Source organism: Arachis hypogaea, chromosome 11, assembly GCF_003086295.3.
Source record: "Arachis hypogaea cultivar Tifrunner chromosome 11, arahy.Tifrunner.gnm2.J5K5, whole genome shotgun sequence".
In the NCBI taxonomy this organism is placed as follows: Eukaryota; Viridiplantae; Streptophyta; class Magnoliopsida; order Fabales; family Fabaceae; genus Arachis; species Arachis hypogaea.
Genome location: NC_092046.1, coordinates 12,657,156 through 12,680,554, shown reverse-complemented (window position 1 = coordinate 12,680,554; position 23,399 = coordinate 12,657,156). Strand labels below are relative to the sequence as shown.

Sequence of the window (23,399 nt, the reverse complement as noted above, 5' to 3'; positions counted from 1 at the left end):
TATTTACCTCTTTTCTCTTTCGAGAATTTTTGTCTTTGGAACCGACAGGCCTGCCACGCTTCTGGCGTGTATTTGCTTCTGTGGCAATTTGTCCAACTAGGACCTCAATTCGAATTGGGACATTTTCCGCTGGTATATACGACTTGGTTATCCTCTTTGTATCGAAAAATGCATCAGGCAATTCATTTGCTATTCTTTGCAAATGTATAATCTTTTGAACTTCTAGTTCACATTGCCCTGATCGAGGATCTAAATGCATCAAGGATGATGCATTCCAATTAAGTTTCTTTTCAGGAAGCTTATTCTCTCCCCCCTAATGTTAGAAATTTTGATTCATCAAAATGACAATCCGCAAACTGGGATTTAAATACATCTCTAATTTGTATCTCAAGATACGTCACTATATAGGGAGAATCATATCCAACATATGTCTCCAATTTTCTTTGGGGTCCCATTTTGGTGCGATTAAGTGGTGCAATGGAAACATATATCGCACACCCAAATATTCTTAAATGGGAAACATTTAGCTGCTAGTCAAAAGCTAATTGCATAGGAGAGAACTTATGGTAACTCGTTGGCCTCAAACGAATAAGTGCTGCGGCATGTAAAATAGCATGCCCCAAACCGAGGTTGGGAGATTTATTCTCATAAGTAAGGGTCTAGCAATTAATTGGAGACGTTTAATAAATGATTCTGCTAACCCATTTTGTGTGTGAACATGAGTTACGGGATGTTTAACACTTATTCCATTAGCCATACAATAAGCATCAAATGCCTGGGAAGTAAATTCACCAGCATTATCAAGATGAATTGCTTTGATTGGATTTTTTGGAAACTGTGCTTTTAATCGAATAATTTGAGCCAGTAATCTCGCAAACGCCAGGTTGCGAGAAGACAATAAGCACACATGTGACCATCTCGAAGATGTGTCTATTAGGACCATAAAATATCTAAAAGATCCACATGGTGGATGAATAGGTCCACATATATCGCCTTGAATCCTTTCTAAGAATTCAGGGGACTCAAATCTAATCTTTACTGGTGATGGCCTTAAAATTAACTTTCTCTGAGAACATGAAGCACAACAAAATTCACTAGATTTAAGAATCTTCTGGTTCTTTAGTAAATGTCCATGAGAGTTTTCAATAATTCTCCTCATCATAGTTGTTCCCGGATGACCCAATCGGTCGTGCCAAGTTATGAATTCATTTGGGCTAGTAAACTTCTGGTTTACAGTGGCATGTGATTGAATTGCACTAATCTTGGTATAATATAACCCAGATGAAAGTGAGGGTAACTTTTCTAATATAACCTTTTTATTTGAATCATGAGTTGTGATACATAAGTACTCATGATTTTTCTCATTCAGAGTCTCAATATGATATCCATTTCGGCGAATATCTTTAAACCTCAACAAGTTTCTTAGAGACTTGGTAGACAATAGTGCATTATTTATTATGAATTTTGTTCCTTTGGGAAACAAAATTATAGCTCTTCCGGAGCCTTCAATCACATTGCCTGAGCCAATAATAGTATTAACATATTCTTCTTTTGGCACAAGATGGGCAAAATATATATCACTTTTAAGAATGGTGTGCGAACTTGTACTATCCGCAAGGCATACATTTTCATTATATATCCTTGTCATTTTCTTCAAAGACAAATAATAATAAAATGAGTAGTATGCACAGTTAAATTGAATACTTGATTGGAATTATTTTTCTAAGAAACACTGTACATAATGGCATATACTAAAATTTTATTTTAAAACTTGACACATTTAATGATTTCAAAATTCAAGAACATTATACATCATAGAAAATAAAACTTAATAATAAGTTCTTTACATTATTTATTTACATGGATACTTAACAATCCCACATATTAAACTATTCCATCATTTTCCTTCCATAATTTTTCTTGTTATTAAAACCTTCCCATTTACCTCTTCTGGGGTAATTTGCCGCATTTACTTCAGGAAATGGAGTGGCGCTAGCTGGGCACGCTTCATGATTTTTTAAGAGCAACTCATTGTTGTGTTCAGCAACAAGAAGGCAAGAAATTAACTTAGAATATTTTTTAAATCCTTTTTCTCGATACTGCTACTGCAGGAGCACATTCGAGGCATGGAAGGTCGAGAAAGTTTTTTCTAACATATCATTGTCAGTTATCTTTTCTCCACATAATTTCATTCGTGAGTTGATTCGAAACATTGCAGAATTATATTCATTTATGGATTTAAAATCCTGCAGACGCAAGTGCGTCTATTTATATCGGACTTGAGAAAGTATCACCGTTTTTTTTTTATTATACCTTTCTTCAAGGTGTTTCCAAAGATCTGCAGGATCTTTTGATGTGAGATATTCATTTTTCAATCCTTCGTCAAGATGACGACGAAGAAAAATCATGGCTTTGACTTTATCCTTCTGGGATGCATTATTTTCAGCCTTAATGGTATCTCCAAGATCCATTGAATCAAGATGGATTTCAGTATGCAGTATCCATGATAAATAATTATTTCCAGATATATCAAGAACATTGAATTCAAGATGAGAGAGTTTCGATATAATAAAAATTTGTTACTTGAGTCTTCCTAAAAATTTGATCAGAGTCTCATGTTGATAACGTGTTATAAAATAAATAAGGAAGATAAATATAAATAGAAAAATATAAATATGCTCTTATCTCACTATAATATAAGTAATTTATATATTTATATTAATATTATAATTATTATAGTTTAAAACCACACAGAAATAAGAGAGAGAAGAATATTTGTAACTAAAAAAAAGAGAAAAAATTGTTTTATTGCTTGTGTGTTATTCACTGAGGTTTAACCTCTATTTACCATTATCATTAAATGAAAGGACATTGGTAACATAGCATTTCAGTATGAAAAAGATGAGTCGTCTATGGTCATCCATTTCATTCTTATCGTAACAAGACGAACTTTTTTTTTGAAAAGGTGTTGCAATTAAGAATGTGAACATTTATATTACGAAAACATTTTTTCAAAAAATGATTATACTTCTATTACAATCAAATCACTTCAAAAAAAAATAATTTTATATATGTCAACTATTCAATATATTTATCACCTAGTCATATATAGATTTTCATAATTCTCAAAATTTGATATTCTTTGTTAGTCAATTGTCATCCATTGCAATAGCCAAACTATGAATTTGTACATTCATATTACAAAAAAGTTTCTATAAGGACAAAATGATTAAATTTCACTGTTGCTATCGAAGATATTTGAATGAAGGTAGTTTTATATTTGCTAACTATTCAATGTCTGTCATTTATCCACATATAGATCTCATAAATAACAAAATGTGAGATCATTTATTAGCCAATGGTCATTGTTTACAGTAGTCAAGCTAATCATTTTCTCAAATTAGAATTTCTTTCTAGAAATATTCCCATTACAAATTTGGACATAGAGATTTTAGCTAAAAAGTTTTTTATAGAAAAAATTATTAACCTTGACTAATAATTCACAAAACATGAAATCGTTTCTTCACCAATTGCTACAATTGACGATAGATAGATAAGCTAATTATTTTTCTAAAAGAGGAGTACTTTTTCTTGAATAAGTGCTGCAATTAATCATTTGCACATAGATAATATGAAAATAATTCTTCGAAAAAAGTTCCTCTTTAAAGGAAAAATGATTAAATTTCACTATGCAAAACAAATACAATGACTTTTAATTCATCTATGCAATGTGTTATACTATATATTCTTTGGCAAAATTAATAATGACTAAGAATATGAAAATGTATCTTGAATAACTCAAACAATACTAAATAAAAATATTTTGGATGAAAAGCTAATTGAATTCAAATATAAATTTTTACAGCAAAATGTATTTTAAGTTGATGAATTGTTTACAACTCTAACTAAAAGTTGTTACCATAACATAAAAGATAAATCTAACTAAAAGTACACTTTGGAGTTGTTCGTCCTATGGAAATACTACATATTCAGATATTCTACATCATGGATAATATTTTCTTTTTCTGGTTTTATTCATATTTTTGTAATACCAAAATAAATTCGACCCGCTGAGAAAATCCAGAGATATTTCGAAGAAATTGAATTACAGGCAAGCTACGTTAAAAACGAGAAATAGAAGATGGCTTCGTCACATAGTTAGCCCAAAAATTAATCAACCAGGAAATCAAAATTAACCATGAAACCGTCATCGCTACATTATTGTCTAACCAAAAATAAAATAAAATAGTTACAAAAGGTAATCTAATTCCAGCAACCCTACACTCGAGGAGAGAACTATGACTATGCTACAATCAACAGCTTCTATGAATCAAGCTAATCTTATCTGGGTTAAAAAAGCTCATGTACATTCTGAACAATCTTCACTCTCACCTAAATTTGCTAAATCTATTTCTTCCTTGAAATTTGAAAACATTAGCAGGCTTTAACAACTTTACATAAAATCACAGTGAATATATTATGATACAGTCTACTCACCCAGCTTGGCGCTCTTTCTTCTCAAACCAGTGAGCCAAGGGATTCTTTTGATATATAACCTGTAGTTAGGATTTCTCTGATTGTTTAGATAGCTCTTTATCAGCAAAGTGTAGAAGTCTTCTTAATCTTAGAACCATGTCACAGTGGAATGGAAGTGCCGTTCGTCGTTCCAAGTATGTGGGGCTCACAGTCATCCACGACAAGGCATGAAGCTCGGCTGCAAGAGACTCCAAAACCAAGTGGGTCTCAATTTCGAAATCTTTCGCTTCCCAACTTGGAATCCTGCCACCTTGCTTGTTAATTCCTCGGAGAATCTTCTCTTGGGGGATATTAGTACCTCCATAGTAATCAATGAGGCTCACTGAAAGTACTGAAGGCCACTCTTCTTTCAGGTTGCTTCTATAGTCCTTCCTCATGGAAGGTACTGCTTTTGAAACGACAAACCCGGTGGAGAGTGGAAGAGCAGATCCTTTGCTGTGAAGCAGATGAGCTAATGGTGGAGATTCTGCAGTGAGACACGTCGGTAGTTGAAGAGTTGTCGGAGGGAGGAACCACATACTGGGAGAAGGAATCAGAATGTACGCAGAAGATGCTGAGCCAAGAGACTTCACTGGCGTGAAACCTTCTATATAACCTAAAATAAACATCACACACATCTTTTAGTTGAGCCACACAAAAAAAAAAAAAAAAAAAAAAAAGAAGAACAAGAAGAAAAAGGAGGCAAATCTTATTACATATTGCCACCTTAGGTCTGTTTGGTTTACATTTTCACTTTCTGTTTTTTGTTCAGTATTTATTTTCAGGATTTTATGGCAAAAATAAAAAAACAGAAGCAATAAAATTCTGTTTCCTGTTTTCACTTCTTTTTCTAGAGGACCTTAGGGTAATTGAGTGAATGAGCTGTTCCAGCTCACTATCCACATGGCATAGTTGGTTAGGCTATTGGATAACTTGGATTTCGTTATGAGCAGAAGTTATGTAGTGACTCGACCCAAGCAGCTCACTCACTCAATTACTAACTATACTAAGATGAAATTTGCTTAAAAATAAAAAATAAACAACATAAATATGAATTAGAACCCAAAAATTTTGAAATTCGGGACCCAGTTTGATTTCCTTGGTAACAGCTCAGTCCCTTCTGCTATTAAGGCACATCTATAACAATATTGAGGAAGCCTAAGCTAAGAATAATGAAGTTCATCATTATAATAATCACCATCAGTATAATGCAATTATATAACCCAGTCTTTAAAGGATGGTGGATTTCGGAGTCTGGGTGCAGCTATTGGAAAATAGTCATTGATATAAATTAGGTCAAAGGTTGGCTACAAGCCATCGGATTTTTCAAGCAAATGGTGCCAAGCATTAAATAAAGTCTTGTTGGTTTTCGCGACAAAAACTGCATACAGAAATGGCAAAAACTGCACATTGCCACAAAAATTTTGCCTTTTTTCTACTACCAAACCCAACAAGCCTAATAAAAAATAATTGGTCTAGGGCTCCAGACACCCCCCAACATTCACCAAAGATGCTAAACAAGTTGTTCCATAAGAAAACAGATCTTGGGCAATGCAAAACAGACCTGGATTAGACTCTGAATTTGCCCCTCATAATTTAGTGAAACGAGAAAATACAGAAATGAAAGCTACAGTAGTAAAGATAACTAACCAGGAGATGAATCAGCAGGGAGAACAAGTTGTAATGTATGGTCCATAGAAACAGATACAAAACTGATGCTCTGTGCCCAATGAAGCAAACCCCTAGAATTGTCAACCATATGTCCAGCCATAAGCTGCTTTCTTGCTGCAGGTTGCCCCAAACTGCCTTTCATAAAACCAGTGGGTTTGGCATGAGGGCTGTACAAAGGGCTAGGTGAGGATGGAAGAGCTCTTTCTGGGATCATACTCATCTCTGGTTGTTGCAAAGAAGAACCATTACTAGTTGCAGACAACCCATCAGACATAGATTTCCGCAGTTGCATGGGCCATTTCTTCATCTCAGATCCACCAACTGAATAAATCGCTTTCTGCCACTCTGAAAAAATAACAAAATAACAATGCATAAATAAAGCTAGTCATATGAAGAAGTGAACAACTCCAATCAGCAATATTTAGCATCAATTGACCACTCTATCTCATATAGTCTCATATAGTTGGAATTATGACTACAATTTTCAATTTATGATTGTATGCAAATGTATGCTTGCTGTTGGATGTAAAATCATTCATGTTTCTATACCAACAGCTTAACCATTTAGGAGAGAAGATATATGACAGCATATGTCCAAATGGTTCATAATTTATTAAATGTTGCCCCAATCTCCTTAATAAATTTTGAAATCTAAGAAAATAAAGAGGTGGATGGTCCTATGCATTGTTCACACTTCAAGCCCAATGGCTTCTTGCGTGAGGGTGTTGATATAAAATCACTCACATTCCACTACCTGACAGCTTAAACCTCTTGATGTGGTTCATAATATTAACAACACATGCTTGTCACATACAGCCACAAATTATGGTAAAAAATTTTATTCATAGCAAGACCTATGGCCTGTCAATTCCCCAATAATCAATTATAAAGTAATATTAAAGAATACAAAATGCTAGGCTGTTCCTTGTGTCCATTTAGAAAACAAAACAACAACAACAAAGCCTTGTCCCACTAAGTGGGGTCGGCTGTGTCCATTTAGAAAACACACAAGCTAATTTTAGAAGTCAAGTACATCCATGTATCTTTATAATTCCTTCAAGAAACCTTGTACTCTTTTGACATTGGCTCATAAGGCCTAAAATCTATATATGCACTACCAAAAATGGCAGACGAAGAGATAAGAATCTTACCTAGGTACTCAAGCTCAAAGAAACCTCCAATGCGAGCTATGACAAAATCTCGAGGCTTTGCAAGGCCAGTATCACAAGATTGAAGTATCAGACAACCTTGCTGAAGAACTTGAACAAACAGACACTGCAAACCCTTGGTGTCTTGCCTACCACTAATCCCACCGAAGGGGAAAATGTTGCTGTCAAGCAATTCTCCCCTTGAATCTGTCCATATGCATACAAGCCAACGCCAGTCTTCTGTCCATCCATAGCAACAATGTAGGCTAGGAAGGGTCTTTTGATCAGATCCAGATCCATCAATGCTTGAAGCAGAATCTGCACTTCCTGTAGTACTTGTATTTTGCATATAATTGCCACTACCATCATCTGCCATTGTTTTTGAAGAATCTGAATTGGGGCTACCAACAGCAGAAACACCATGTTCCACAGAACCTGGTTCTGCAAGAATAAAAAGGGGTTCAAACATATAACGAGTCTCATCTTGAAGAAAATTGTCTCCAGATCTACTTGGGTCACAGCTCAACCCCCCAGTCCTAGTTGGTTGCCAGGAATTATCCCATGTACCAGTCCTCAAGCTAGCATCAATGTCACCCTCTCTTGGGATAGAATGTCCTGCCATTCGAGGACCAACACAGTCTTTCCACATGCCAGAGATAGGAGAAGGCATTTGAGTTAAGACAGAGTGAGATCTACTCGAAAATGCTGATTGAGAAAAATCACTAGAAACTCCCCTTGAAATTCGACGAGCCTTGCTGTATACAGTAAAAGCGGTCTCTTTCAAAATGACAAGCTCACTAACTGATGGACTTGTGACTCTGAAGATAGCATCAACTGTAACTATCTGTAAGACCAATTTGGGAATACTAAATCCAGAAAGCACAAGAATGTTAGAAGCCGAAGTTTCATCAACAGTTGCCGAGACATTTAATGCCTTCGAAACTTGACTATGCAACAATGATCTTCTATCTCTGTCTGATTGTTGGATAACTGAACCGATGGCAACAGAAGATTCAATTACAGTTTGCAAGACTGCAGAAGGATCAGGAAAAGGGCACACCACATAGATTACCTAAATATAACACAAATAAAAATAGATGAGATTGAACACATCTAGAGACATAGAAATATCTACTGAGAGGCAGAATGGAGAAAAAAATATACTATGAGAAAGTTATTTTCTTATATGAATCGTATAATGGTATCAGTAACTTAAACAATACAACCAATCAACAATTTGGCAATTAAGACCTTGCCAAAAAGTTTGATGTTTGATATACTTAGCGCCAAGGGACATATAATAACCATTGAATCTACATAATCAAGCCAAACTAGCCACTCACCATACATGAACTGTTACTTCCTTCACTGGGGTTTGAGGAGAAGCAAGAACCAAGTTTCAAAGCTCTAAGTGCCTTTGAAAGAGATTTGAGATAGCTTGTCAGGTCCCAACCATTAGATAAAGATAAAAAGTAATCACTTATTGAACCAACAAGAGATGCATTGCTGCTCTCAATCTTCATAGATTGGGGGCAATCTAGTAAAACAAAACCGCAAGATGACAACTTCCCCGACTCTATCTCCATCTGATTCCCCAAGCCTTGAGGTGAATGAGTACCTAGCTTGCATGTCTCATACACTGAAAGAGAATATAAAAAATAAGATTGATAAACAATTCAACGGTAATAGTGAATGGACAAAATTAGATGAAACTTAACTCAGCAATCATAGAGCATGGAAATCTTAAAGCATTCTACTAACACAGCATAGCACTACTGTTACATTCAATTAGTAAGACTCATTGATGTTCAGAAACATAGACTTCTCTAAGTACCTCACGTACCACTTGCTATTTCCATTCAAGAAAGAGGATTCTATCCCGAGACACAGTATGGGAAGCCCAAAGTCCCTTATTGTGTAGTATCGTACGCTTGGTGTTCTATTTTGTCCCTATTAATAGCAAGCTTTTAAGGGTATGGTCACCCGATTTCCTCGGTTCTTATAAGCTAGCTATTAACATAGGAGAAGCACTTCCTTTCATACATCGCCAAGCATCCCAAACTACTTGATGTGGGACTTTAAGTATCGAATACAAACCAATGTCTTTATCATAATCCTAGTAGCCTCTTGCATATTTCGAAATATGTAATAGGCCATAAATACAAATGCAATTGCTAGACCATAAAGAATTATTTGTTTCAAGCATGCGCTCAGTAGTGATTATCAAACAGTCTCAACTAGAAGCATATTGCTCACCTGTTCCTAGTTGTTGGAAAAAATCAGCAGCAGCAGAGGTAAGTGGATCAATGTCAGGACATACAACATGATAGGTAAGCTGCAACCAACAATCAATATAATGATAATATGGGATTAATGGGATTAACAGATATTTTTTATATATAAATATTAATCAACCTTCGTTTAACAGTGTAAGGATTTTGGACAGAATAGATGTCTAATAACATATCTGACCCTCTATAATAAAGTGGCCGAGAGTTCAATTCATGGTGTCCCAATGCTTCTTATTAAGAAAATATAATGATCAAGTTCATGCGAGCCTCAAGCTAAAAGTCTTCCATAATGGGTTTGATAGATATAAAACCTTTATTAGCCTATACATAATAGCTTAAACTTCTGGGAGAGGTAATGAATGACACCAAATTGCTTAATCTTTTAGATGGTTAGATGTAGGACCATGAATAGCTTTTATTATAACTCTAACATGCCCCCTCAAAGAAGCATGGATATTTCACAAGCATGCCTACCTAATATGAAGTTTCAATTAGAACAATGAGTAACAAGGATCAAAATATATACCACTTGAACACAAGTTCTAATAACACACATGAACCATATCTCATGAAAGAATAAGCTCGTAGATAAACTTCTGGGAGGGAGAGATTGTTAATGACAGAAAAGCATGGTTCTTCAACTCTTTACCTTTAAGATAAATGAGGATATATGAAACTCAGCAAGGTTGCACTCATTACAGTAGCAATTGGATATTATAAACTTACAGGTTTTGTAAGACCATAGGGTTCGAGAGGAGCCTTTTCCCAGTGCTGTAGGCAGTTTGCTGACGTCTTCAGCCAATCGTCTTGATACCTATTGGACAAATTTGCATGAGTGGTTAACTACATTCCAAACTTACGAGTTCTCATACCAAACATTGTTTTCTTCAAACATAAATGATAAACTATGCACATACCCTACAAGTAATGAAGGAAATGGAAGAGCAATGATGGTAGGCTTTAGCCGTGGACAAGGCTGCTGCTCTGACTCTGAACTGCACATATCTTGGCCAGATCTCCTTTGAGAATTCTCCTCCACCTTAGCACCATCAATCATGTTGGAAACTGCACATACAATCAAACTCTATCAGCATGATGAAAAGAAAAAACTTCCAGCACTCATAAAAGAAAACTCTTACCCTTAATACTGGATGATCCACCAATAGATGACAGGGATGGGCTCAGTGGTTCTGAGGAATCCCTACATTCACTAATGCCAGACTCAGCAGAAACCCCATCAAGTATACTTCCAGTGTCAACTGATTGATTGCGTCCTTTGCACCAATCAGTCACAGAAAGTGGCCCTTCCAAATGCGGAAATACAGATTTCAAAGCTGTTTTCATGTCAGACTGCAGTAAACTGATCACAGTAGATGCATGAACCTGGAAGTTCATAAACATTGACAACATAAGTATATAAACCAAAACAGAAACCATCTACAGCATCATTCGGTGCAAGATACTCATTAACCAAACTTAAGTATCCCCAAAAGACTACCAAAAAGGAATTTGCATCTTATCAAAAATAAAGTCCTCACATCAAAGACAGAGTGTTTGTTTGGTAAACAAGAACAAAGTGGGGAAAGGCTTTTGTTTTTTCTCAGCCAAACTTTAAATTGCCCCTCAGCATAGATAATAAGGCATTTGGAGCTGCAAAACAAAATTTCAAAACATATCCATGACATGGACATTGCTTATTTGCTAAACACGTTGGAGAAACCATAATATTGAAAAGACAGCAAGAAAGTGTGATGTACAGGGAAAAAAAATCTAGGCTGGGTGATATCCTAGATTAGATAGAAAAGCAGGTCACACTTATGTGCAAAGCACAAGCACATAAGGAAAACGGGGAACCACACCTTCGAAAGATAGCTGATAAGGGGGAGAACAACTCTATTTAACCACAACCAACATCCCATACTACTTGACGTAGGACTCTGGGCAATAGGAATCCTATATTACCCAAGTCCCTAACACATTTTAACATGAAACACATGCTACATGTGCTCTGAATTATGTGCCTAAAAGAATCACAATTTACAAGGAAAATCCATGTCAAGTTTCTACCAAAACACATTATTCAATGTATCTAGTTAGTTTCTAATCCATAACTACCAAGTGGCATGCCCTTGTCAAAGTGACAGTTATAGATAACAATTATCCACATTTTCCACACCAAATCAAGGATTTCAAATCAATTTGATTTTGCATCTGAACAAGGATAACTTTAAAAAGCTAGCTTATTTCAGCATTAGCACTACATATAAGTACCAAAACAAAAACCCAACCTCTTTTCCTAGCAAGAGAGGCATGCATGGTTCAATTCTTCACAAATTGATACGAAACAAAAGGTGCAATTTTGAGTCATATATACAGTAAAAGCTTACATCAGCAGAAAGCGGATCCACTAACTCCACACCAGCAATGTCAAGAGAATGGGAAGAAGCAAGTGTTCCCCCACAGCCAGCATGGATCATTGAAGGACCACAACAAAATCCACGCCTCCACTGTTCTTGCAGTGCGAGCAAACCATAAGGACCATCACCACAATCCACATCCAAGGCCAAATCAACAAAGGAAATAGCTTGTTGGACAAGCAATGCAATCCCATCAAGAAGTTCCTGAAGTGGTTTCCGTTGACTGTAAGAAAGGAGACCTTCATCACTGAATGAATTATGAGAATAAGAAGGACCAACTTCCATGTTTGGTGAACTTGAAGGTTTCATGGGTTTCGAAACTCCTACAGTGCGCCAGACACCAACAGGTGCATTGAGGTGCCCATCAAGCATTCCTCCTTCAATATCACCTGCAATTCTAACAGGTATGTTTTCTTTCTTCTTCACCTCATACTTGCCCGATATGTTTTCTGTGGTGGTACTCGGGTCACCAGGAAGCTGATTAAAAAATGCAACCCCAGTTGGCCTACCGAAACCAAGAGGCATGATGTTGCTGGAAGATAAGAGCGTGTGTCGTAGCCTGCACATCGAAGCTTGAAACATAACACACATAACATCAGTTGCCAACAGAGTTTTGGCGGATAGAAGCAAATGTTCTGATTCAAGTGTGCCTTCATTCATCTTCAAGCCAGACTTGGCTACAGCATTAGAACCTATGTTTGAGAATGGAGGTGATACCATGCCATCAGATTTAACAATGCTGTCATTCTTACATGTAACTGTTTTTTTATCATTGATGTCTTTCCTGGACTCTACATAAGTATAGTAATTCTTTGAGTGGAGATTCATAGTTGCATCATGTGTTCCAGAACATGTTTTGCTATTGATAACCATTCCATTCTTCCCTTCTGATCCTTCAATGCAGGGAGAAGAGGGCGGGGCTGCACCATATAAGTAACTGTTTGTACTAGAATTTGAACTATCTGCTTTTCGTGATTTTGGAAAATATGGGCTTTTGAATAACGTTGTGGACAACTCACTAGAAGGAGTCTCAACAGCTCCAAATTCAGGAGCAAATGTCATCATCGCTTCAGTTTTCATTATATGATCAAACTCCCTTGTATACGACAATTGTGTTTGATTGACTGGACCCGATAACATGGAATTGTTCAAATTATCTTGACTTTTGCTGAGGCATTCCTCCATGGCTGCTGGAGGAGGTGGGTCAAAACTCTCAAAGGAAGGAAATCCAACAGGCAAAAGCATTTGATCTGAAACATCCATGACTCCAACAGGACTGCTGTTGACATCTCCACAATCCGGGGCAGAAAACATAAGTGCCTGAGATTCTGCAGTTCCTGGGGGCTTTTGCCATAAAATTGAACACAATAAGAGACCAAGAAGCAAGAGAAAACAATGCTAGAATGTAAAGTGAAGCTTCTGAATTTGCAGTCTCCATGTGTTAGTGTTAACAAATAAGATTCTTAGAAATTATTGGAAATTTAGAAGTTAGGCAATTAACCAAAGGACAATGTCATACTCGAACCTTGACTTGAAAAATACAAAAATAGATAAAAGTAGGAAGGTTCAGGTTTTGTACAATAATGACGAGAGAAAAAAATATAACTATTTGAACAAGTAGATGGCAATAGATAATGATAGGTCAAATGTATACAATGTAATGATTTGAATAAAAAATTTACAATTTAAAAGAGCTTGCGCGTGTTGCAGAATGTCTAAACATTGAAGTCACAATTAACAGCTCTTACAACTCAGACTTTTAAAAAGAAAAATTTGTGCATCAAATGAAGGAATTCTCACTATACCTCTCCAAAAGGCAAAACATCATTTTCAAAGAAGTCACCAAAATCACCAAACTCAGAAAGAAGGGCTTGAATATCCATTTCCACTCCTCTATCATCATCACCCCAGTCCCAATAAGACCCAATTGGCTCATTTCCTACTCCTGTGATGGCTGAATTGTTAACTTCCATAGAACCAAAATCTGACATGTAAGCATCTTGCATAGGGACATTTGTAGCTGTACTTAATGATTCTGTCACCCCCGCTCGAGATCGCTTAGAACCCTGCATAGAAATTAGAGCCATCATAACACCACACATTTCATGAAGTAAGGATCAGCAAAGAGGAAAATTGAAAATACTACTTCCTCAAGAAGCCTATAATAATACACAGAATATTGACTAATGTCAAACAGTGTTTCATAACTCCTTTATGGCATCCCTTTGGCATTTTGCTTATGCTTTCTTACATGAATTATCCACTAAAGACTTGGTTGTTAATTTTTTGCTTTCTTTGTGAGGACACAATCATTCTTCTCAACAAATAATATAATTTAAATTCAATACGTATAATAAGCAGTTTTATCAATTCATATTAAAAACAATAATTAAGCCACCTTGATATGGATATCATCAAACAAGTGGCCAACTTATGATGTTCTAAGCATAACTGCGTTACTATTTTGCAGAGAAAATGCTTAACTGGCCCAGCGACTGTATGAAAAACGCATCAGTGTAGTATTTATACTGGAATTTATTTATAATTTATCCCATACTTATAACAGGCACCAAAGGATACATTTTTCTTTCTTTTAATCTGTGACAAGATAGCAGCATCACATCCCACACTAAGAGATTCATGCATAAAATGGAGAAAAACGGTGACTATGTTTTGTGGTTTTGATTTTTAAAAACAAAGCAGGCTAAGCTTTCATCACAATGTGCAAACCTGTTAATATTTGGAGCACTTTGCTAAAGGGTAAGATTAAACATTTTCATTTAAAAGGTTTCATTAATCCAAAAGCAGAATTTGGATAAGATTACCAAATTAGCTTCTATTTGGTGTGAAAAACACAGTTCATTCCAGGAGTCCATGGCAGACACGTAGAGGAATTGGGGGCAACTTTCTCTCATTTGAGTCAATGATGCTGCCATTTTTGCTTTGTTGCTTTATTTTCATTTTCATTTTTATCATTATCCTTCAAACTACAATTATTTATCTTTTCACTGTGATCATAAATCTTATGTCAAAAATATCAAAAATCAAAGATAATTTTCAAAAAGGGCAAATAAGAACATACCAACTTAGGGCCATCACTTTCCAACTGATCGCCAGAAGATACCACAGACTGTCTACATGTTAAAGAATCAGCATCCGCCTCCAGTTCATTTGGTCCTGTAGTTTTGTAATCACTATCACTAGAGCTGGCACTTAAGCTACTAATACTGCTACTATTGCTATTGCTACTACTGTCATAACTATTTTGCATGCGGGATCCATTGATTTCAGCCCAAGGATCTTCTACAGAATCCACATTAGCAGCACTGCAGAAGACAAATGAAAATTTAGGAGTTTGAAGGGCTTGAGAAACAAGAAAAATTTATCCAACTCTTTTTGTTTTAAGGAAAAATCAGCCCCTGCAACATCATGATATGCATTGTAACAGAAAACTCAAGACCCAAAAAAAAAAACTCAAAAATAGCAATATAACTTTCTATTCCAGCCTATCCTCATTCCAGAGACATACAACCATCAGCAGAAAACAAAAAAGAAGCCATAACATGGTATAGAGCTCAGAATTGACCCAATTAATCAAAGAAAACAGGAAAAACGCAAGAAGCATCTGCAGAGAGAGAGAGCAAACCAGTGAATAAAGGACGAGGAACCAGGTAGGGATGGTCCCATCCAATTCTGCAGCCAAAATCTGAAAGAATCACACAGCTCTTTTAGACAAGTCATACAACAGGCCAAGCATAATGACAATATATATTACAAATTGTAAACAAGAAATAACTCAAAAAAAGTATCTCCATTCAAAGGAGATGGAGTACGGAAGCTGTGCTCTAACACACACTATCCACCTTTCTAATCCTATGCAATCTACACTGCTATTTGGTAGCATGATTGGAGCATAATGCTTAAGTTTCTATCTGTCTGAGTTTCTAAGAAGCTAAATTTGAAACAAGGTTAGACACAATTAGCTTCTTTATGAGGTTAAGCACTTCTCAAAGAGATTTGCCTAATAGATATCCAGAGGGAATAGCAACTTTGCTCCAGTAATGTTTTATCTGTTTCTTTTGTTGTTTAAAATTTTTCCCCGGACCCTGCGTTAACGCAGGATGCTTGTGCACTGGACTACCCCTTAAATTTGTGAGTATCTTTTATTGCCCTATTTCCTCTCAATTTTTATTCAATCTAAATGAATTTTTGTTGAAAGACAAAAAAGGACAATCACATTTCCTCCAAATCAAATAAAGGTAGAAAATAAAATAAGAAATACACAAGCATATACACATAGAAATAACAATACCTTCTCAAAGATGACCTTGCTAAGGACGTTTGTAAAACTGGCACAAGAACTGCCTCAGCAGGATAGAGAAATGTTTTCTCACAATCAGACAAATGATCTGGTGAACCCTTATGATCACTCCGCCCAGCAGCAGGAGATTCAGCAACATGAAGTTTGGATAAATTCCTGACACTATTCTTGTTTGACTGCAATGCCTTGTCAGTTACCAAGCGAGGGAACCCAAGACTTACTTCAACATAACAATTCTGGCCCCTAAGCTGGCAACCAACACCCTGGGAAACATGATTTGGAAGACCTATAATTCCACTTGATGCCCTAAACTTGGAGGTACTGCTATAAAAGAAAATTAAAAATATAAAATGGAATTCAGGTATGGATACTATCATACATAATTCACCATATATCAAATGCAAATGCATAAGGTCAGAGTAAGGACCTGAAATAACTTTGCTTGACAAGATCACTTGGAGAACTACCAACCAGGCTGCCTCTTATTCCATGAGGAGAAACGATCACTGTTACGTGATGATATAAAGATGAAATTAAACATCAGAAGCTGTATTAACCTAACCCTTTACGATATTTAAAAAAAAACAAATGCATGAAAATATGGTATGACAACTGAAAACAGAACAGAATAATGTAAAAGAAATATAGACAGTGACAAATAGAGGGTGACAAAAAATTGACATAGAAAAGATAATGAATTAATTCAAGATAATGAATTAATTCTCTCCTTTTTATAGTAAAAGAATTTTTTTTCAAGAAAGTTATCCGAGTGAATGACAGAAACCCCTTTAAATTCATTTGAGCATCCATAACAAAATCTCCAAGACAGAGTACAATAAAGCTCTTAACCTACTTCTGATACATCTCAAAAGAAACATTTTAGCAAAGGTAATGACATAAAATGCCATACCAAATAAAGTTTGAAAATACTACCACTGTTCTTTTCACTGGCCCAAAAAAACACAAGCATAACCAAAATATTTTAACACCGCTAATATAGCATATCAAAGAAAATTATCAGAGAATAGTAACTCTGACTACTTCAAACAAATAATAAACTTCACAAAGAAATCATATCAACCTGGTAGTCTATATTTCGCCTCCATAGAATGCTTCAATACTTTTTCCAGATCACCAGTGGAAAGCATTCGGATATGCCTGTATGAAGGGAAAATCGGAAAACAACATTTAAATATTTGAACATAAGATTTGGTAATACTTTTGACCAACTAAATATTTAGCACCATACTTTGAGGAAACTATGACATGTACAAAGATTGCCTCCTCAGTTGCAGCAAAGACGAACTCAACTGTAGGTTGTCCTTTCCTGTATGTATCAGAAACATGCAAGCACGCATTAGCGAATTCAAATTATGAAATTGTAACTGTAGTATATTAGACCTAATTATAGCAACAGGTCATATCATGGGGTAACACAATATGGTAAGTAACTTTACAATTACAAGCCAGGTATTCTAGTCGAAGTTCTAAAGAGAGAACGACAAACTACATACAATTTCCACTTAACCTGAATAATTTATTTGGCCTATCACCTCAATTTATTATTTTATGCAACAATGAATGAATGCGGATAAAACATACCTAAATAGCTCTTCACTTTGAAAATGATGAAACTTTGAAAATACTTCTCCAAATCTCATGTAATAAAGCCCATTAAGTGCCCTACAAAATTAAATAAGATAAAATGGCAGGAACTAATCAAGAATAATTTGACTTTGAAGGGATGGGACGCAAACCTTTCTATACAATTCCTTAAAGCCTGAGAGAGAGCAGCAGCAACCTCTTCTACATCCCCAGGAGCTAACCAGAGCCCAGAAGCAACAACTTCATTGAATATTTTTTACCCAAAAAAATATAATAATTAGAAAATGTTAGGGCATATAATTACAATTCTACTACCTCTAAAGGAAAGACGTGAGCACAACAAAGTTTAGTAGCATTGATACCTCTCAATCCAGATACTGCTGACTGAGCAGTCTCAATAACTGAAGAGTGACGCCCCGGAATAAAAAGCCAAAGCTTAATCTTTTCATCTGCATGTTTGATGTAGAAGGTATCAAGGACATATTTGCATACTTAGAAAACAGGTACATAACGTACCAAAAAAAAAAAAAAGAAAAAGAAAACATGTAGATAGTTGCATTCATGCCCACAAAGCAAATAACAAATAGCACATTATTACAAAAACCATTCGGTCAGCAATCTCTACCAGGATTATGCAAACCCTGAGATGGATCCCAAGGTCCAACAAAAGAATTAGTCCATGCGCTGAGAAATCCTTCCTTCTGCAATTGAAGATGCGATGAAATCACCGCTAACATTGCAGCATCCTTCTGGTCCACTTTATTGCTGTTCGAACACAAGACAGCATTAGTGATAGTAAAAAGATAAAGAAACATAAAAGATTAGAAAACTTATGGGCAAATCTAAACAAAATGAATCAAAATGGAGAAACAATGCAAATTTAACCTTTTATCAGGTAGAAAGCACGGATCAGGTTCATTAGGGAGGAACTGAAACCATGATAGTTGATGCAGACCTCCCTGCACAAATTTGCAACAGCATGTAAACTTACATAAAGAAATATGAGCAATTATTAACAAAGCAGAAATCATTACATATATATTAGTTTATAACAAAAGCTAACTAAATTTCAAGCTTCACTCCATAACCATTCACTCTCAGTTTCTATACTGATACCGTTCTCCCACTAAAGAAACAAGTTTAAATTCTCAATTATTTCGGGCAATCCTTTTATTAAAAAGGTTGACAGGGATGAGAACTGCATTAATGCCACTAATTGACAAGATAGAGCAAATAAGTTATTTGCAGGATCCAAAAGCCACTCTTTGGTCTTGTCCACCCAATCAGGATCAAAGCACCAGATGAAGCTATTCACTCATCCAAAAACAGCATTGAAGAGAATGAAAAGCACATAACATCATCTATGACTCTCTGTTTCGGACCATAGCAAGGAAACAGCTATAGACAAAAAATAATTATTAAAAAAAAAAAAATCAGAGGGATTGGAAGAAAACATACGATTTTGAAGACATTGGTCCACATAACTGGAATATGAGGTTTTGGGAGGAATTGGGGAATTAGGGTTTGAGCAGCGTCTCGATCGGCAGAAAGAGGGTTTATGATTTGTTTTGTTGAAATTGACGTTTACGTGGTTCAGCTATGCAGCTGGAGCTACAGCAGTGGTTAACTCTGCATTCCAATTTTTTCAATTTACAAATTCCCGAATCAGATTCAGCACCCTCTTACCGCCGATCCTACTTAACTCCGGAACCACTCACATGGACGCGCCAACATAAGTATAAATAAACAAACAATTAAACACATATGCTAAGTGCACATATGCTAAGTGCATAAAAAATCAGTTACAAATAATAAATACATATTAAAATATAAAATATATAAAATAAATATACAATTATTAATTTGATTTTTTTAATTTTTTATACATATCTTTTTTTCATGAACAAATAGAATTCATGTCTTATTAATTATCATTTTATTTATTAAATATATCCAATATTAATAAACATAAGGCTACTTAAAATTATAATGATCTTTTTTTTTTCTACCGAAGATAGGGAGACTCCAACCCACAACTTCTTAAGTGAATATGAAGATACTATACTATTTGAGCTATAACTCGTTACCTATTTATTTTTATGTTTGAAAAATAGAAGTAAAATTAAATTTTTTTTTAAATATATTTATATAAGCACTTTATATTATTAGAGTAAGAATCAAATAATCTATTTAGATAAAATAAATATATAAATAAAAAATATTTTCATAATATAGTTTTTAAAAAAAAGTTATAATTATTTTATTATGTATTTACTTATTAGTATATAATAAAATAATTACATAAAATTTTAATAAAATATTAGCTATGCTATCTTTTTAATAATATTTTAATTAAAAATATTTTATTTTAATATGCTATATTTTTTACTATATTTGTCTTTTTAAAAATATATAGAAATAAATTTGTAATACCATTTTATTTCAAATTTTCTCTCTTCAACAGCTTATTTGTTACTTTTTTTTCAAAAGCATAAACATAAAACTCAAAAAGTAAAATAGTATTACAAGATAAAAGATCTTGTTTGGGTGAGTTTTTAAAAAAATAAAAATAATTTTATGTTTAGATATCTCATATAAAGAAAATTATTTATCAGTTATATTTGAAAATAATAATATAAAAGTACTTTTTATTTATTTATTATGTGAAAAATATCTTTTTTTAAGAAAAAATCTTTAAAAAAATATAAATTGTAACTTCTCAAAAAATATATTTATTTTATTTTTTAGTATTTTTACTTTTACTACTATAAATTTATTAAATAATTTAAAAAAATAAAAAAATCTTTTTTATTAAAAAATATCTTTTTTATTAAAAAATATCTTTTTTATTAATTTAATAGCCCCAAACAAACATAAGATGTACTTGTCTATCTATCTACTTCAATTTATTTATTTATTTATTTATTTAATATACTAAAACTGGGTTTCTCCCAACTAATAGAAGTGAGGTGTCGATTCCTCATGAATTCATTTTTTCGCCAAAATAAATGCACTATTTTCTCTTCTAAGTTTATTTTATAAAAATATCTTTATTATAATTATACTATAATTAGCATTTAAATAATAATGCACAATTATACTAATTTAGGAAAATATCTTTATTATAGTTATATAAAATCAATATTTAATGTATTATTAAACAACTTATCAATTATCAATCAAAAATATTTTTAATAATAATATGAAGTTGGCCCCGACTACTCTATTCGTGATAAAAAAAACAATAATTATAATCATGATATGATATGATAAAATCATATAATTTTAACAAAACAAATATATGATGTATAACTAACGTAAATAATCAAAAATTACCTTAATAATAACTAATTTACATATTTTTTTTAAATAAAACTTGTATATAGAGTTTTTTTTTTGTGGTACATGAGCCTAAATCTGAGAGTCAACTCATTTTCTTTAAATTTATTATTCTTCTTTTACTACTTCATAGAATGTATTTTTCGTTTTTCATCGAAGTTGATCCTTTTGAGATACAATTTATAATTTTGTATAGTATTTTTTTTATACTCATTTTATTATATTATTCTTTGAGTAAATAACCATTTCTAACCACGAAAGATATAAACGCTGACAAATCTATCCATGAAAAAACAAAACTAAGGCGGTAACCATAAAAGATAGACCCTCGTAGACAAAACTAACCAAAACTTAAAAAACTATTCAAATTCCAAAATTACCCCTTCTTTACCAAATTTAATCCCACAACCTTTCTTTTTCTTCTTCTTCCTCTTCCTCTTCCACCACCTCCACCACCGCACTCAACTTCAACTTGATAAACTCACCTTCATCGTCCTACATCAACTCACCCACAAAAAATTCTCCCTTCTAAAATTTGCGATGATTCATATCGATTGTACCTATCCCCAATTCCTTTCAATCGATACGAAAAATTAAAGATCCCGTTAGGTTTTTCCTCGCCGGACCGAACCTGGTAGGCGGTAGCTAACAGATCGAATTGCATTCGCCGTCGTGGACAAGATTAGCCACCGGAATGCGGCATTTGTCGATGAGCTTGTTGCCGAAGAGAGTACCGTCGTGGCGAAAATCGAAGCGGAAGAAGAGGCCCTTGGAACCTTCTAGAAACGAGGGTGTGATTCACGCGAGGTCAAAGATCCCGTCGTGGTGCCACTCTGGGTTAGCTCCGTCGCCATCAGCTTCTCTGTCGGTTCTGGTCCGTTGCTATTGACTCTGGCATGGTGAAGAGAGATCCATTGGTGGTGTTGTTGTTGATCTGCTTCCAGCCATCGTTGAAATCATAAAGAGGTGCTTTTGACTTGTAGAGAAGCGGGTGATGGTAAAGGTGATGGTGATGAGTTGATTTCACCGCTGACTTTGATGTCGAAGCTCCTCCTTCATCAGGCCTCTTTGAACTATAATTGTTGCTCCAAATAGAATCGTTCAAATACAGGTTTGGCAGATTCGAAACCTACACATGAAGTTGGTCTCTGAATTACCAAAATGACGATTCTTGATTTTTCTCTATCTTCACAAATCCAACACAGATTCCTTCAAATCTGAATGTACTTTTGAGTATATGTTAGCAATAAATGAATACATAGATAAATAAATTGTTACTGCTATGCAGAGACAGAGAGATAGAAAGAGAAGAAAAAGTAGCATTTCATGTGTAGAGAGATCTGCAGGACATAAATAGATTAGATTAAATTTGGTAAAGAAGGGGTAATTTTGGAATTTGAATAGTTTTTTAAGTTTTGGTTAGTTTTATCTACGGTAGTCTATCTTTTATGGTTACAGCGTTAGTTTTGTTTTTTCATGGATAGATTTGTCAGTGTTTATATCTTTCGTGGTTAGAAATGGTTATTTACTCTTATTCTTTTGATAATTTAATGATTGTTCTTACTCCAACTTATTCTTTTCGTCTAATGTTCCATTGCAATTGTCTTTTGCCGCAATCGTTTACAATGCATCACATTTATGAAATACCTCATCCAGTTGTATTCACTTATTCGGTTTCTAACTACATGGATGTAAGCGTCCAAAGGAGAGGCAGTAAACTCTATTTTATCGAAGGATGGTTGGATCTACTTACATATTATGACCAACCTAATGGAATGTGGGTAAAATTAGTTTTCTTGGAAAGAACTCGATTTTTGATTGAGGAATTATTTCCACGGAGCTTTGTAGGCCAAGTTCAAGTTCCATCCCCTCCATGCTTTATACGTCTGTCCGAAGATCTTCGAAGTAGAGCACATAATGAGATTGAATTCCCTCAATTTAAGTCAGTTTTGCTAAATTCGTGTCGAATTCGGATATGCAATTTTAATGATTGGTAATATATTTAAATTTTTTTATTTTAAGTTTTTAGTTATTAAAATAATTTTATAATATATTGTGATTTTTTTCAGAAATTACCGGCCTTCTTTTGCAT

At 34.5% G+C, this 23,399-nt stretch overlaps 1 protein-coding gene across 2 annotated transcripts; it reads right to left on the bottom strand.

Moving 5' to 3' along the window:
• Nucleotides 1-4,170: 4,170 nt before the first annotated feature.
• On the bottom strand, nt 4,171-19,756 carry LOC112720300 (mediator of RNA polymerase II transcription subunit 13). Of its 2 annotated transcripts, none has more exons than XM_025771194.2 (22): nt 19,427-19,756; nt 18,854-18,927; nt 18,594-18,733; nt 18,331-18,417; nt 18,121-18,208; nt 17,966-18,046; nt 17,613-17,690; nt 17,445-17,521; nt 16,791-16,869; nt 16,355-16,687; nt 15,689-15,748; nt 15,125-15,368; nt 13,848-14,108; nt 12,013-13,386; nt 10,765-11,008; nt 10,543-10,690; nt 10,352-10,439; nt 9,591-9,669; nt 8,678-8,973; nt 7,338-8,406; nt 6,166-6,531; nt 4,171-5,131 (listed from the first exon to the last, which is right to left on the bottom strand). In XM_025771194.2, the coding sequence occupies exons 1-22, from the start codon at nt 19,448-19,450 to the stop codon at nt 4,563-4,565; spliced, it is 5,859 nt and encodes a 1,952-aa protein (XP_025626979.1). In that variant the 5' UTR covers nt 19,451-19,756; the 3' UTR covers nt 4,171-4,562. The 2 variants fall into 2 exon arrangements, with proteins under 2 accessions (XP_025626979.1, XP_072062584.1); XM_072206483.1 differs by having other exon boundaries at nt 16,355-16,684.
• Between the last annotated feature and the right edge of the window lie 3,643 nt (nt 19,757-23,399).